The sequence below is a fragment of the Pipistrellus hanaki genome (assembly GCF_964339955.1).
Source record: "Pipistrellus hanaki genome assembly, chromosome: 7".
Taxonomy (NCBI): domain Eukaryota; kingdom Metazoa; phylum Chordata; class Mammalia; order Chiroptera; family Vespertilionidae; genus Pipistrellus; species Pipistrellus hanaki.
Genome location: NC_140509.1, coordinates 60,609,143 through 60,626,749, shown reverse-complemented (window position 1 = coordinate 60,626,749; position 17,607 = coordinate 60,609,143). Strand labels below are relative to the sequence as shown.

At 38.3% G+C, this 17,607-nt stretch overlaps 1 protein-coding gene across 1 annotated transcript in view; it reads left to right on the top strand.

Annotated features, from left to right (window-relative positions):
* The first annotated feature begins 13,443 nt into the window (after positions 1-13,443).
* The window catches only part of ADGB (androglobin), a 119,858-nt gene continuing 115,694 nt past the window's right edge, over positions 13,444-17,607 (top strand). The window contains exon 1 of the mRNA XM_084889310.1: positions 13,444-13,601. Coding sequence (XP_084745436.1) covers positions 13,528-13,601 — 74 coding nt within the window. The 5' untranslated portion in view covers positions 13,444-13,527. The remainder of the gene's footprint in view (positions 13,602-17,607) is intronic.

Here is a 17,607-nt window from a genome sequence, read left to right as displayed (position 1 = left end):
AGAACCACCCATTCACTGTGGCCCCAGGTGACATCTCCAGACCAGAACTACCCAGATGATTCCAATCAACACACAGAACCACAAGGAGTAATAAAAAGATTGTTTTAAGCTATTGCCTTTTGGCTGGTTTGTTATACAGCAGTAGATGATCAAAATAATCATCTTGCATCAAGGTGTATGTTAACTTGTATTCAGAGTTAAATGTTACAGATGGCAGAAAATTAGTAAATTTAACCTATATCAACAATTATGCCTGAAATCTAATGGTCTCCTCAGAACCTCCTCACTAGGCATCCACTTGAAAAACATCCCTCATGGATAAAGGAGGATTAACTGTATCATTCTCCCTTGTTTCTATTTCCTTTTATATTTCTCCTGAAACTTTGTATACATGGAATTACATAGCAAATACTCTTATATTTTGCTTCATTCATTAAACTTAATGTTTTTATGATTTATCTGGTATGTATCTATACATGGTTAATTCCTTTTTATTTCTGAATAGTATTATTGAAGTTATCATATTTTGTTTATTCTCCTATTGATGGAAATTTAGTCATTTCCAATTTTTGCTATTATGAATAAGCTACCGTGCACTTTCTTACATGTCTATTGATGTGAACATGTGTTTTGATTTCTCTTAGGTAAATGCCTAATTCTGGAATTGCTGGATATTAAGGTAAGTCTGTGTTTAACTTTATAAGAAACTGACAAATAGTTTCGCAGAATCATTTCTCATTATCAGTGACTTAGAATTTCAGTTGCTTGGACTCCTCTCAACATTTGATATTTGTATTGGTTTGTTTTTTTGCTTCAAAATAAAGGTCTAGATAAATTAGAGCCAAAAGAATAACACTACTCTAGCCAGCTTATTGGAACTGGATTGCTTCACTTGTGTACTTGGTGGTGCCTCCTTGTCAACTGGGATGACAGGCAGGGCTTGGGCTCGAGTGTTCCAAAGTTTAGCCAGGAGTCATTTGTGTGGCAGCTGGGATACAGAATCAGTGAGAGAAAGCAAGCTCCAATACACTTTCACTTTCCAGCACTCCTCTGGGTTCATGTTTGCTAATGTCCCAGTAGCCAGAGAAAGTCTCGTGGTCAAGAGCATATTTAATGGATGAAGTAATAGTCTCCAACTTTAATGGGAAGAACTGAAAGGTCATTTTGGAATAGAAAGTATTTGAGGCCTTTCTACAATCTACCACAGTCTTCTCTTTAGCTCTTTAGCCATAAATCATTTTTATTCTCTTGAAAAATATAATCATTCTCATTTCGGAATTCCCAAGTTTCATTTCATTGGTGACATCAGATTCAGAGTTGAGGATATTTATTTAAATCAGATCCAAGTGCAGATGAGTGCCAAGAACTGTAGTAATCAAGCTATTATGAGTGTTATTGGTAAAAAAAAATAATGATATAAATTAAATCTTATACAAAAGTGAGACTACATGGACAGGTTGAGGAAGGATCAGAAAAAGAGTCGCCTGTGAGTCTGCCTAGTGTACTGGTGCAGGCAGACAAGTTAGAACTTGCAGGAAATTCTGAGAAACAAGTATATCCAGTCACTGCAGTAGGACCAAGAAGAGGAAGTTCATGGCAATCGCTATGGGAAGTTGTTGCTGTGGTGTAGTTACCATTTTTTTGGGGGGGTTGGGGGGTCCACAATCAAGTATCTGATGGTAGAACTGGGACTACTGTTAATCAGCCTGGATAATAGGTTGGACAACCTGGCAAAATGTGATCATACTGTGACGCAATGGACACAGCTGTTTCACTCTGGCACTAAATCTGACACCAATAAGAGTAATGGCCACTGTTTCATTTGTATGCTTTAAATCATACATAAGTACCTCTTTTGGCCAAATCTAAAACAGAAAAGGAAATTCTGGGAACTGTAGTCCTCAAGATGACCAGGTTGGCATAGAATAATCCACTATATTATTTATAGTGGGGCTTTATTTTTTAATTTCAGCATTGTAGAAGATCTATGTCTACTCATTATATCTCATTATTTTTGTTTTATTTTTTTCTCATTGGGTTTTAATTTACACTACCCTAATGACTGTGCTTATTGGCCATTTATATACCTTATTTTGTAAATGCCAGAATTTTGTGCCAAATTTTGTTTGTTGTTTTTTTATTATTGAATTTTAAAAATACTTTAAATATTTGAAGTACAAATCTTTTTTTGCATAAATATATTGCAATATATTTATCTCATTGAGGCTTGCCTTTTAATTTTTCTTAATAATGACTTTTTGAACAGAAGTTTTTAATTTCAATGAAGTTTAGTTTATCAAATAATTTTATTATGGTTAGTAATTTCTGTGCTCTAAAATGTCTTTGAATACTCTAAGATTACTGAGATATTGTCTGATATTTTTTAAAAAAAACATTTAGATTGAATTTTTTATTTAGGTCTGCATTCTATCTCAACTTCATTTTTGTATATGGAATAGTGTATGGATCAAGTTACAGTTTTTTCCATGTAGAAATCCAATTGTTCTGGTACTATATGTTGAAAAACACATATAATCTTTCCTATCCATATTAAATTTAATTGGTATATTTAAAAAAATTAATTTACCACATTTTCTTTATATGTATCTATTTCTGACTTTCTATTTTGATTAATCTATTTTTCTATTCCATGTTAATGATTATTATGGCTTTATAGTAATTCTTGAAATAAAACAAATCTTCCAAATTTGTTGATTTACAATTTTAAAAAAATATATTGTTTTAAATCGTAGGCCTACCTATATAAACATCAATATTAGATTGTCAATTTATAGCAAAAAATAACCTTCTTGAGTTTTCATTGAAAATGCACTGATTCTATAGAATTCTGGGGAAAATTAACATTTTAATAATATTTGGTCTTATAGTCTACGAATATGATGTATCTCTTCATTTATTTGAGTCTTCTTTAACTTTAGCAATAAAATTTTCAGGTAGAAGCCATGTACAGCTTTTGCTCAGTTTTATAACTAGGCAGTTCTTCTTGCTGATATATTTGCAATAGGGTAGCCAGATTATTAGACTAAAATTAGTTAGATAATGTCACTCCTTGTTTCATAGCTAACAAGTGGCTTCTTTTTAGCAAGCACAGTAAACCTAAATAATTTTAATAGCCTAAAAATTCCTAAAACATCCTGCCTCATTGCCTGCAACAAATTCTTCCCCTTGTTTTCTCTTTAGCAACCACACTGACCTCCTTTCTCCGAATGCCTCCCGCTTTAGAGATTTTTCATTGTTGTTTTCTTTGCCTGCAACAGTCTACTTCCAGTAAATGCATGTCTCCTTCCTTCACTGACGTCAGGTCTTTCCTCAGGTGTCACCATGTCATTTGTGACCCACCACTTGATATGAAATAAGCCTGACTCACCACCTCAGCACTCCCAGTCCAATTCATTTGTGTGACTTTGTATCTTCATCCACCCAGGAGAGACACCCCTGCTTATGCCTGCTGGCCTGGCATCTCATCAGTTTTCAATTCCTGTTAGACTAAAAATTGTCCCAATTTGAACAATAAATTATTTATCACCCAGCCTTATCCTGATTCATTTTTCTTCATGGCACTTACTAATTATGTGTCATATGGTAGACTTGCACTTTCGTTTTCTAGCTCTTCCAAAGGGACTGTAAATTCCACACAACCGAGTCTATTTTTTATTGTTGGCTGTTTTATCTTCAGCCCTTTAAATGTCACCTGGCACCTAGTGCTCAGTAAATATTTGCTGTATTGAGTAAATGATTAATAAAGTATTCTATGCTAGCTGAGAATACTTTGGGAACTCACGTTGCCTTTTGAGGTTCTGTTTTTTCCTCTCTCTGTAAAATGAACACGTAGATTAAACAAGGTCATTAAGACCTTTCCAGCTGTAAAATACAGTGCTTGCATGTGAAAACTCACTCCTTGCTGATACAAATTTCATTTAAGTCAACAGTTGCTCTGTGCAGAGGGAGAACAGTAGTGTTTTTCATAAGCTAGAGTAATCATCTAAAGCAATAAAAGAAATTGTTCTAAAGTGAAATCTTATCTAAGCGGCACAGATTGACTTAAAAATAATAACCAAGGTAACTTTTTTTGCCAGAAGATTCAAGCACAAATTCTTTTTAATAGTTTTCTGACCTAATTGAACTTGTTTCCATACATTCTAGTAATATTAAATAATATTTTATGAGATCGGTAAAGTAATTCAATGAATTCACCTTATGGGGGTGACCCCAAAATTTCTATCTCTAGCTCAGACCAGTCTCCTAAAGTCCATACTCGCACATCTAACTGCCTCTCTGCTTGTGTTTCTAATAGGCAATTCAAATTGAGCATATTCAAGGCTGAACATCTCACTTTTCTCCCAAAATCTACTGCTCCAGTGTTTCTCATTTTAGGGGATATAGTTCCATTTTTTAATTTTAAGTTGCTCAGGTCAAAACCCTACTATCATCCTTTATTCCCCTTTATCTCATAGCCCACACCATTCTATCAGCATATCTTTTTATCTATACCTTCAAATTCACTGAGGTCAGCCCATTCTCACCTTTCCACACTTCTGTAGTGTAGACAATGTTGCATTTCTCTGAATTACCACAAAAGCATTTTAATTAATTTTCCCTAGCTTCTTCTCTCTTCACTTCTCAATACCTAACCTTGCCTATTATCAACAAAGCATCCATAAATATTTCTTTAAAGCCTAAATCAGATCCCTGTCCCAAATCTAATTTCTTCCACCCAACTCTGAACAAATGCAATGTTTCTGAACAAATGCAATGTTTCTGAACAAATGCAATGTTTCTGAACAAATGCAATGTTTCTCTTAGGGGCCCACTGGGCACTCCACTACCTCTTTCACTTTATGTTTCACGACTTTTCTCCTTGCTTTTTGCTCTGCTCATGGTGGCATAGAGCACACCACATATTCTCTTACTCAAAAAAGTTCTTGCTATTGACCTTGCCTAAAATACTCTTTGCCTCAGAGGTCTGCATGGCTTGATCTTACACACCAGGTCTCTCTTCAAACATCACGTTACCAAAGGAGCCATTCCTGTGCTCTCCATGTAAAATATCAGCTTCCTCCCTAGTTCCCACATTTTCTATTTTACCCTCATTCCTTTCTCTTGCTTAGTGATTAGACCCATCTGACATACTGTAACAACACAATTTCTTTTGTGTATGTTTACTGTCTGTCTCCCTTACCTGGAATGTAAGTTCATGAGGGCTAGGACTTTGTCTGTTTTATATCTCTCCATCCCCTAAAACTGGGACTGGAACATAGTAGATGTTCAATAAATATTTCTTAAATGAAAGAATGAGTGAATCTGTTTATTAAGCAGAATATTTATATTATCTAATGTTCTTCGTCCTCTTCTAATTTTTAACTTTAGCTCCATTAAAAAAGACTCAATGAAACAAATTTATTTTAAATGTCATATTTACATTAATGTTCATTTTATAAAGCTGAAAATATGCACAAATGCAAACAATGTAAAGTGCCCAATCACACTTGTAAATAGCATCCTCCAATTGCAAACACATGCTTGAAATCTAGAGGTTGGATGACAAGGTAGGATGTCAATCCTTCTAAGCTCTCAGAGGAGTGGAAAGGGCTGGTAGAGTCAGAGGAAGTTTGATGCTTTACAACTTTCCCAGTGCAAATGCTCATTTCTTGCTGTTTTACTTCTTTGAACAACCCACAAAGTGTAGGTCCTTTTGCTGTCTTAAAGATCTACTAAGTTCAGAGTTCTACTAAGACCTTCCCCACTGAAGTGATTTTAATCCTGGGAGTGCAGTTGTCTGTCTGTGTTAGCACTAAATATTGTAGGATGTGAAACTTCATCTAGTTCAGCCTGACAATTTTCTAAGTGAGGAAACTGGAACTCAGAGGGGAAACGACTTATCCAGAACTTCTCAAAACTGACCCTAGAATCCAGACCCCTAGTTCCTCATGCCTATTAATCTCTACTGCACTGAATTTCATTACCCTGTTTTCATATTAATGTAATATAAGAAATAAGCTATATGCCCAATAACAAGACAATGGTTAAATATGTTCAAATGATGACCTACTACTCAACTATTAAAAATCATTGAATGACATGGGTAAATATTGGCAGTATAGCTAACTAAAAAAATCAAGTAGTATAACCTCAATTTTATAAAATAGTTGTGTATATGATGAAAAGTCTCAATATGTCAAAATGTTATTGGATGCTATTTCTGGAAGATGGGAGTAGAGATGTGTTGTTGTTGTTGTTGTTATTTACTTGTATTTATACTATTATAATTCCAAAATTAATGATTTTCTAATAAAAGAATATTTTAAAAGAATATTTTAAACTTTCCCTCTGCACCATAGAGATAAAGCTAGAAACATCCCTGAGAGAGAAACTAGGGATGGAGCCCGAAACCAGAACATGTGCTCTGATTGAAATAAAAATGTGACCTCCTGGTTCATGGGCCAACGCCTAATCATAACCATGGCACCACACAGGCCAGACTTATTGCATTGTTTTATATCAGTCCTAGTTTCTGTTTACTCCATAAGATTATGAGTTCTTCAGGGGCATGAACCAACTCTTATTAATCCATTTAGTAATACCCAATGCATAAAATTAAATCTCCAGATAAATTAAACCTCCATATAAATACAATTAACTTGAAGTTATAAAAGAAACAAATATTGTTATTCATAGATATGATGCTAGCATCATACAAGGTAAAATTCACAATATGATGTAACTAATAAAAAAATGTATCAAATAAGCAGGAAAATGCTTCCCATTCAGAGGGGAAATATAAATCAACTGAACTGACCCAGAAATGGTATAGATGATAAATTTAATAGGTCATTAAAAGTTACAACTATAGTTCACATTTTTAAGATGGCAATAGACCTCCAGTTTCTTTATAATTGCTATTTCTCCCAAACTGTCATAGGCCTGACATGCATCCTCTTCCACTAATATTGGGTCCCAGTTTGCCACAGGTCAGAGTTGAACAATAGCCCTGCAATTTCATGTCAGGGCTGTCAGAGCTCCATCTATCACCAATGACAACTCATCACCTATAGGCAACCCTGAAATTCTATTTTAAGATTTTTCTTTTTTACTGTGATATCAATCAATTTGATTATGAATGTCCTTGCCTGTAGGGTTGTTGTTGTTGTTGTTTTTCATGTTTATTGGGCTCAGGGTTTATTGAGTTTCAGGGATTTATAGCTTATACAAAATTTGGAAAAATTCCAATTATTATTTTTCAGTGTCTTCTCTCCACCCACCTTCCCTGCCTGTTCAGGGACTCCAATTGCATATACTGCACATTAGTCCATTTGAAGTTGTTTCATAGCTGCCTGATTATTGCTCTATTCTTCTTTTCAAAATCTTTTTTTTTCTTTTTTTTCATATTATATAGTTTCTATTGCTATCTTCAAATTTGCTAACCTGTTCTTTTGCCATTATTTCCATCCAATCTATTTTTTCAACATAAACACTATAATCAGTTTTAGATGTTCTTAAGATGAACCTAACACATTCAATCTTTCTCTTAGTTTCTTAAACATATGGCATACAGTTACAGCTATATTAATGTCTATGTTTTTTCTGAGTCACTTTTAATTGTTTTTTCCCCTCTTAATAGGATATATTTTTCTACTTCCTTTTATTCCTAATAATTTTTATTGGACAACATTTATTTTGAGTTTTACTTGTTGGGTGCTGGTTAATATTCTTAAGTTTTATTCAAGGAAGCTATTAACTTACTTGGAAATAGTTTGACCAGTTCAGTCCTATTTTTAAGGTTTGTTAGATGGGACCAGTGAAGCATTTAGTCTAGGATGAGATTTTCACCACTACCCAGGGGGCAAAGCTCCATACTCCATTTCCTGTGAACTATGAGGTTTTTCTCCTCATGCTGGTGAGGACAGGCCCATGTGAGCTCAGAGAAGTTATCCCTTTGAATCCTTTCATGTGGGTCTTTCTGTGACCTCAGAGCATTTCTTCCTGGGCATGTGCAGATCAGTACTCAGGTGCCCCTGAGGGCCTATCCTCCCAGGGTGTCCTCCCTGCTACTCTCCCCTCCACATCCTCTGCTCTGGGAACTTTAGCTGCCTACCCTCCATCCCCCCAAATGGACTCCAGCTCCATCCCCCCAAATCAGGTCCACCATTAGGCACTCCTGAGTTCCCAGGCCCTATGCTGGAGCCTCCCCTTAAGCAGGGACAATGATAAAACCCACCTTTTTTGTTTTCCACCTCTCTGGGACCAGTGCCTTTTATTGCCTGTTAGTCCAATGTCTTCCTATATTTCCTTTTGTTTATTAGTTATTGCATGTGAGAGGTTAAATTCACTCCCTGTTACCTCATCTTGTTTGGAAGCAGAAGTCTTCCCAAATCTCATTTTATAGTTGGCTTCCTAGATATCAAATGATCAAGTCCAGTTCCCAGGAAACAGATCCTAATGCTGAGATTTGCATGTACAGTGTTCTCTGTAACACTTCTAAGGTGGTAAGGCAAGCAGGATTGGGCAGAATGAGAATTTAAAACACAAAGTTGGAAGCTCTGGAAAGAAAATGATCTTTCAGGGCTGTCCCAGTTGTATCCCTAGTGAGATGCAGAAGGCTATCAGGGAGAAGGCATAACCTTAGGTTGAGTGAAGCGGCTGCCTCCGGTGAGGGAGTGCCTTTGTCTGGAAGGGGATCTGGATTAGTACCACTGGATCTGCTGCATGGCTGCTTTCAATATTATACAAATGTGGGTAATTTGCACCATGATGAAGTGTATTATTACAGTCAGGAAAACTATGGCTTCTTATTTAAATAGCTTACGAAAGTAGAAATTATTTTTTTGCTAATAATTATTTCCTTATTATCCCATTTGTAAGACTCCTTTAAAAGACTTTCCTTTAAAGGATAACTAAACAATAAGTTAGGGTTAGTGTGAAATAATGAGGCTTTCTCTGGTAGGGACAATTGGTTTCATATCTACAGGATCCATGTCCTCCTAGCCTAACTAGTGGGCTCTGAGGAGACTGAACATTAGGAGACAGAACTAAGTGGCAATTTATAACATTTTGAATGACATAGAGTAAACATTTTTCTATACTCCCACTGTTTGAAGGAGGCAGGGTAGCAGAGGGCTTAAGACTGTTCACAGGTATAAAATTTTAGTTATGCAAGGTGAATATGTTCTAGAGATCTGTTGCATAAGATTGTACCTATAATTAACAATGCTATATTGTACACTCTAAAGTTTGTTAAGTGTTCTTACCATAATGAAAAACATAACACAATACAATACAATACAATACAATACAATACAATACAATACAATACTTGTGCACTCTGAGACTGCTCACTTTTACATCCTGGCTCTGCTTCCTCAGTGCTTTGGACTTTGAACAAGTTGTTATGCCTTTCTAAAGCTCACTTTCCTTCTCTATAAAATAGGCTTATTGTAACACCTCATAGGATTGTGGTCATTGAGGGAGTCAGAGGCAGAATAACATGGTTATATACAGAACTGGTCTGGGGCTGACTTTGTAGGCTTGAATCCTCACTAACTTAATTTAATCTCTGCCTGTATTCTTATTTACAAAAGAGAGATTTTTATAATAACAAATTCCTAGGGCGTTTATAAGGATTGAGATAGCACAGAAAAAAAGCTTAGCAGAGTACCAAGCATATAGTAAGTGCTCAATAAATGTGAGCTCTATTAGATGTGAAGGGGGCTTGCAAAGTTTGGATTGAACTTGCAGAAAAGTAGAACCAGGTCCTGCTTTAAGGGCTCTTGTAATCTAGTGAATGAGAAGGGCCAGGGCAAGAGTAATGATACATGTAGATTTTATGTTTGCTCATTTGGTTGGTTACATTCTAGGCAATTTTTTAATTGACCTAATTGCAAAGAGATGGCTGAGCAGCACTACCAGTGTTGAAGTCCTATGACTGGTTCAAAGTGTCTGAGGTGACTTAGAGCTATGCCTTTAAGAAACAGAAATGCTGCCTTCTTTCCTGTCCTTCCCCTACCCTTATCCCTGTTTGGTTTCAGTCATCTGGAAGGATGGAGAAGTGGTTACTGAAGCTCACTTCCCCATGTCAGCATTCCCTGAGCAGTCCAAAGACAGAGCCCCTGTCTGTTCTGTTTCTGCTGGCATGGGGAAGTGAGCATTTCTAACCACTTCTCTACAGAGCAGGGGTTATTGAAGCCAGGGAATTCTTCCTCAAACATTAAGTATAGATTGGAGAGAGGCTGTGCTAAAGTATAAGTCTTGTTTCTCATCCTTTGAAAGGTATTTAACAGCCAGAGAGCTTGGAAGTCGCCAAGCTGAGTAGCAGGGCAGTCATCTGCATTTGCTGTGCTCAGAAGTGACTCTGAAGGTCACAGCAAGGACCATCAGCCTGCAGCCTTGCAGAGAGCAAAGGGTGTGCAGGCAGGTTGATCTTGCTCTACCACCTGCCCCATACCAGGCCTGTCCTTACCTGTCTACACTTCAGGCTTGTTACCTGTGAAATGGTGATAATATTGGCCATCGCTATTTGAGTGCTTGTGATGCTCCAAGCACAACATTTGAGATAAGCACTATTCTTCCATTTGCACAAATGAAGAAAATGGAATTCAGAGAGTTTAAATAACTTACTGAGGGTAAGAATTGGTATTTATATTCAGGTGTGTCTCTAAACCCATGCTAAGGAGCCAGAACCCCTCCCTAAGCCTGGAATGTAGCAGGAATGCAATAAATCACAACTCTTATTAACATTTAAAGATAACATTGTCCATGATTACTATTTGCAATTAAGAATATGGGATAAAAGAAAAAAAAGATTTATATAGGACCAATTGTCCTTTTCACACTGACACATACAAATACCATCTTAAGGTTTGTTGAGGAAAATTGTGGCTTGACCAGAGGAGTTTAACTCCATAAAGAAAAGAAATGCCATATTTGCATGCTGCACATAAATATAATAAAGGTGAAGGAAGATGGCACTAGAAATGAATAAGAGAAAAGGGAAGTCTTGTTGGTGGGGCTGTAAATTGGTATAGCCAGAATGGAAGACAGTATGGAGGTTCCTCAAAAAATTAAAAATAGAGCTGCTGTGTGTCTCAGCAATTCTACTTCTGGGTATTTATTTGAAGGAAACAAAAACACAGATTCAAAAAAATATATGCACCTCTATGTTCATTGCAGCATTATTTACAGTTGTGAGGATATGGAAGCAACCTAGGTGTCCATTAATGGACAAATAGATTTTAAAAAAAAAGATGTGGTATACATATACAATGAAATATTATTCAGCCACATACACACAAAAAAATGAAATCTTGTCATGAACCACCATATGGATGGAAGTAAAGGTATTATACGAGGTGAAATAAGTTAGACAAAAACAGATACTGTATGGTTTCACTTATATATGGAATATAAAAAAACACACACAAATGAATAAACAAATAAAATATAAGCAGATCCATAGATATAGAGAACAAGCTGGTAGTTGCCAAAGGGGAGTGGGAGGATAGGGGAAAAAAAGAGACTAGGAAAAAAAATGAATAAGCATTTTATAACTTTTCAAAAATATTTTATTATTTTATTCCATCTCCTGTCAACTCCCTTATTTTTATCCAAATTTACCATGAAAAAGCAGTCTCTGAGTGTAATAATGCTATGTTTGGCTTACACTGGTGTTCCTCCCTTTCATGCCTTTATTCCAAACGCTACCACTAAGTTGCTATACAACCTTCGGCAAGACACTTCCCTTCTCCTGGACTGGGTCACCTATTACCTAGAAAATATGGGCAGGCTGTTGTCTTTTCTAAGACTTTTCTTCATTATCTTGGCATCTTACAACCATTAACCATGGATGGCTTCAGGGATGGTCTATTTCAAGATGAGACTCACCTGTCCATGGGTTGGTTGATTAAATTTTGCTTTTTTTCCCCAATAGTTTTTTTCTATGCTTATGGCTAAACATTCAACTACTCTGATGAGATTTTTCTAATTAAGTAATATTTTTGTCAAACTTTGATCCTCTACTCCAATCCAGGAGAGATCTCTGGAATTTCAATCATGAAGGAATGCCCTCAATGTATCTCCATTGTCTTCACATAGATAGATGTTTTGTAGGGCACTTCTTCCATCATAAAATTAACACTACTAACTTGAAATTATTTGTTTTGCTTATAGAAATACAACCAAGTTGAAAAGAAAGAAAGAGAGAAGTACAACAAAGTTGGTGTCTGATTGTTATCTGTATAACCCCCAATAACAATTAGATTGGGATAGTCTAACCAAGCAGAGGCTATGTTGAGTGGAGATTGGATATTTATTTGTCAGAGCAGTTGAAAGATTTGCTTTTCAGGAAGCTGTTTCTCCCTGTAGTTGGGCCTCTGAGCATTGCCAAGAGTGAGTGTTCCTTTTTTTAATGATGTTTATAACTAGGCTCATGGGAGAAGCTAGGAGTTCTAAACCTCAGTCAGATCTCTCTGAAGTGAGATTGAATTGGGCCAGCACAATGTTTTCTTTGGCTTTAATTAATTTAAAAATGTTTCCAGTCTAAGTGTTTCTCAGCTTCATTCATCCCCTCCCCCACCTCCCGTTCCTTGAGGACAATGGATGGTAGCCAACATCTCTGAAAAAGGGGGCCCCATTTCCTGGGATTTCATTGTGTGCTAAACATTTTACATACATTTCTTTTATCCTCAAAATAGAATGGTGAGTTAGGTATGTATCTCCTGTTTATAAGTGAGTAAACTGAGGTTGAAAGGAAGAACTTGCCCATGGCAAGATACTGATAAGTACACCTCGGTTGGCTGAGCATTAAGCTGGAGCCTAATATGGTTTGCTTGGATCCTGACATTTGGCTCCGTGTCTTCTCAAGTGAATGTTTCAAGGGCCGCTGGATTCTATGACTTGGACTTATTCTTTCAGATGAACGGACTTTATTTGATCATGAACATCAAACCATAAGCAACCAAGGGTGTCATTATCTTGTCTTCTCTGCAGGGATTCCCTTGCATGCACTATATTTAAACCATAGGCAAATTCAGTGATCTCATCATTTTTCTTTAGTTATTCTGGAAGGAACTTGTTCAGGGAAGACCTGGGAGAGGGATCCTCATAGCATCTGAGGAAGACCTGGGAGAGGGATCCTCATAGTCTTCAAATAGCAGAAAATCCAAGAGAGAGTATGCACTAGTATATGTATATATTACATATATACTGTATAAATATATTACATATATACTGCATATAAATATTATCTACGGTTCCGAAGGTAGGCCTGGTACAACTCCAACTGATCAGAGCTGCCCATCAATCCTATTGTCAAGCCCACATTCCTCCGCAGACTCCTAACCCCTGAGATGCGGCCTGGGTGCAGAGATCTGGCCTCTGCGTTTGCGCAGCAGCACTCAGGCCCCAGAGCCCCGCCCGTGTCTGCAGGGCGCGCGCTGTGGTCTCCAGGCAACGGCAGACGCACAAGCCCAGGGTCGCAGAGCCTGCTCCCAGTCCCAGCGGAGCCCAGCCTTTGCCATGACCACCAAACAAGCCAAGAAGAAAGATGTGCACGGTTTCACTTCGGTGCATGGCTCGGATAAATCTAAAGAGTAAGGGACCTCTGCCGGCCCATTCACCCCTAGCCTAACCGCTTGGCCTTTTCCTAGTCCAGGGACTGCTTTCCTTAACAAACTGCCAGAGCCGGATTTTAGTGGGGGCGTCCTCCCCGCTGCTTTATCTTCTGTGGGAACTCAGATCAGGACGACCCTAGTTTCTCTGCTTCTGCTACTGGGCTGTGTGGTGTGTGTGTGGGGGGGGGGGGGGGGGGGGAGAGGGAGGAAGGGAGGGAGGGGGAGAGAGAGAGAGAGAGAGAGAGAGAGAGAGAGATAGAGAGAGAGAGAGAGAGGGAGGGAGGGAGGGAGGGAGGGAGGGAGGGAGGGAGGGAGAGAGAGAGAGAGAGAGAGAGAGAGAGAGAGAGAGAGAGAGAGGTGGGGGGGGGAGAGGAGGAAGAAATGGAGGAGGAGGAGGAGGAGGTGGAGGTATCTTAAACCTTAACTTTAAGTGGCGATCCCCTATTTTAAGACTGCTCCCGTCTGTATTTACTAATGTTTACTCCAAGAAATTATACTGAGCCTAGTTTATGAAATCGATATGTCTCTCTATCTGAGGTGAGGTGTCTGTGAATCTACCTCCTTATTATTTTTTCCCCTTTGGCCTTCTTTTTTCTCTAGAAATACCCAGTCACTAATGGCACAGACTTTGGGCTGCCATTTTAAGTTAACAAAATTTCTAAAGTATATATAATGTGTTCATGATAAGTGAGGAAATTTTGCTATAGTTAGTTAAAACTTTGAACTATAGGTCATGGACAAGCACAGATGGTTTTAAATATCAAAATGATGAATTATGAGCTATAATTTGAAAACTGCATGGAATTCCTACCAGATAAGAATCAGGGTAACAAGAAATTGGTGGTGTTCTGAGAACAGGGATGGCTGATTCTGGGAACTTTCAATGATAGGAATATTTTTAAATGGGGGGATGTGAATGGGTAGAGAGCAGACCTGAAGGTGCTTGTGGTCAAAGCCTGTAAGAGCCAAATTTCTGATCTTGAACTGAAGTGGCAAACTGTGCTCCAATGTCCAGGTGATGCCACCACATCTGAAAAGACAAAAAATTAAATAGTGTAGATAAAATTTAATTACAATTTTCTAAATGCCTTGCCTTATTTATTTTGCATTCTCTTCAGGGCCCGGCACAATGGGAGTTTAATAACGGTGTGCAATTTAATTGAGCTGAACTGGAAACCTGGTATGGCAGCTCGGCCATAAAACCCTCTGACTCAGAACCAGACTGGGACTGGAAGCCAGAGGGGAGCAGCCTGTCAGTCACCCCGGGAATGCAGGGCAGCCCTTGGCATGGATTAGTAGGGGTGTCGAACTCAATCAGAGAAGGGGCCAAAATCTAAAATCCGGCCTAAATCGCGGGCCGAATGGTTTACTGAACAGTCATAAACTGACAATGTCATAAACTGACAGCGGAGTGCAGTGATGACAGCGCGGTGCGGGCCACATTGCAAGGCCTGGCGGGCTGGATTTGGCCCGCGGGCCTTGTGTTTGACACATGTGGATTAGGGCATTGTAGAAATGTCACAATAAGTAATGTACGAACCTAGCCCAAAGCCCTGTTTAATGAGGTTAGATGTAGCCCCTTGGTCTTAGTGGGGTCTGCCTTCAGTTCTTCCTTTGGAATAGTCTCCATCTGAACATTTATTCGATAATTTATTAAACTTTGACACAGTTTAAGAATTGTCTCTGGCAGTAAAACACATTTATTTAATCACCCAGTTTTTAGTTTATTTAGTTAAAGTGGTTCCAAATTTACTCTGTAGCATTTTTAGTGTAGTAGATGTTAGATTAAAAAGATTTAAATTTATAAACTCATGGAATTTGTACTTTATTCTTACCTAAAAATATAATCAAACTCATACTTTGAAACAAATAACATTGTTGTTAATGTTTCTAGATTTAGCAAAATATTGCCTCAATCAGAAGTGGCAATATTTTGGATTGACTTTTAATATTTTGATTGACTTTAATATTTCTTTGATATTTCCAGGTCACAGATTATTTAAATCAAGGGATTAAATAGTCTGTAAACTGGTCATGCCACTTACTGTGAGATAAAATTATTGAAAACTGTATCCAAGATGGATTAAAAAATATACCTCTGATACGAGTTGTATACTTTGTATAATGGAACAGATTTCTCTCTCACTTTCACCCTTGATAAAGAAAGTGCACATATGTTGTAAAAAGTAGCCAATCAAGGAATGTCAAGATTTTATTAACATTCCTTACCAAGGTCAGTCCAGGCTAATTAATTCCAGGTTCTGGGGCTATAACTGTGTTAATTTTGTATGGCTGAATTAACATATGGTACATTTCTTAAAGTGAACAATATTTATATTTTGTATGTTCTTTTTTGAGGGTGTCAAAGTGAATGCAATAGTCTGAATATTTTGTAATTATTCTTAGTCCTTCCGATCTGATGACTATTAAAGTTCATAAATTCCCTCAGTTCCAGTTCACAGAAGATCAGTGTGCCCTTTCTCCCTGGTTCCCTCACTCTAATCTCCAGCCCAGGGTTGGGGCTTCCATCCACCCTTCCACACACTCGGAGGTCAGGATAAACTCCGCGCCGCTCCTCAGCATCTTTACTTTCTGCAGCACTTGTTTCTCAGTAGCACTGCTTCAGAGGGTGTTCAGAGGAAACATATTGAAGCTGAGAGCAGGAAATGTACCTGAGTTAGTTATCAATTAATGAAAACGGCCCACAGTCACACAGGGAGAACTGTGAATGTTCTGCCTGCTTTTGCCCCAGGTCTGAGTCACAAACACAATGAGACTTACAAAAGGTCAGGTCAGGGTCAAAAGTGAAGGCTGGACTGATCACACTGCCAACAGAGCCCTTTCCGCATGCCATAGTAATAAATTGGAAATTAGGGGCAAAACATTCAAGGAGGACAAACAAGCTGGAGCGGCTCCCCCTTGAATTGAAGGCTGGGGGTAGAAGGGTGGGGGGAGGGGGGAATTTAGGGCTGGTTTCACCATAGACAAAAATGAGCTTACAAGGAAAATAATTTGGAGTTGTGTAAAAAACAAAAAAATGTTCATTGGAACCTGTGCATGTACTAGCCTGTGGATTTTGGTTAAAGTCATCATGGATACTCATGCTCTTGCACACCACGTGCTGTGCTTGCTCTTTGTAAGCATCAGCTTTGCTGCTGGAGGTGTCGCCCCCTGGGAAATGGCAGAGGCTTAATTTACGATCCCAGCAGCCTTCCTGCCTCCCTGCACTGGGGCCAGAGCAGCTGGAGCAGCTCCAGATAGTTTGTCTCTTCCTGTCTCAAGAGGGTTCGGCTGCTTGCAGGGGAACACGTGTCACTCCAGCTACACCCTGTTTTGTCCTTGCCTGGAGTTTTCAGTTCTGTCTTTCTGCCCCTGCTTTGTTTCGTTCTTCTATTCCCCAGATTTAAGTGATTCTCCAGTGGCCTGCTTTCGCTCTCCTTTCTTCTCTCTCTGGTCTTCTAAACAAGCATTCCCGATTAAGGTGACCAAGGTAGCATCCGTAGTTCTTGTCATGTAATTGAGCTCAAGTTCACTTGGATGTGCTCATCTACTCCAAGCTAAACATGTCCAAAGTGGAGGTCGTCATTTTCTCTCCCAAATACATATACAGGGGTGGGCCAAAGTAGGTCTAAAGTTGTGAGTACCCAAAATACAGAGCTTATTCTTATATTGCTCTTTATTAATTATTGTATTAGAACTGTAAACCTACTTTTGCCCACCTCTGTATTTTTTTATATTCATATTAGAGAATCTTATTAGGACTTCTCTGACACCTCAAGTCTAAAGATCAGTCATCTTTGACCTTCCCCTTGCCTCTGCTCTTCCTATCCAGTCAGTTTCCCTTTAAATTTCCCCTCCGAATTCTTCCTCTTCCCTGGCTCAGCAATCACTGTTTTCCTCAACATCCTCTAGTTTGGGCCTTTATTAATTCCAGGTAGAAGCATTGAGAAAACACTCTAGTTCCCTTGCCTTCAGTCAAGGGTGT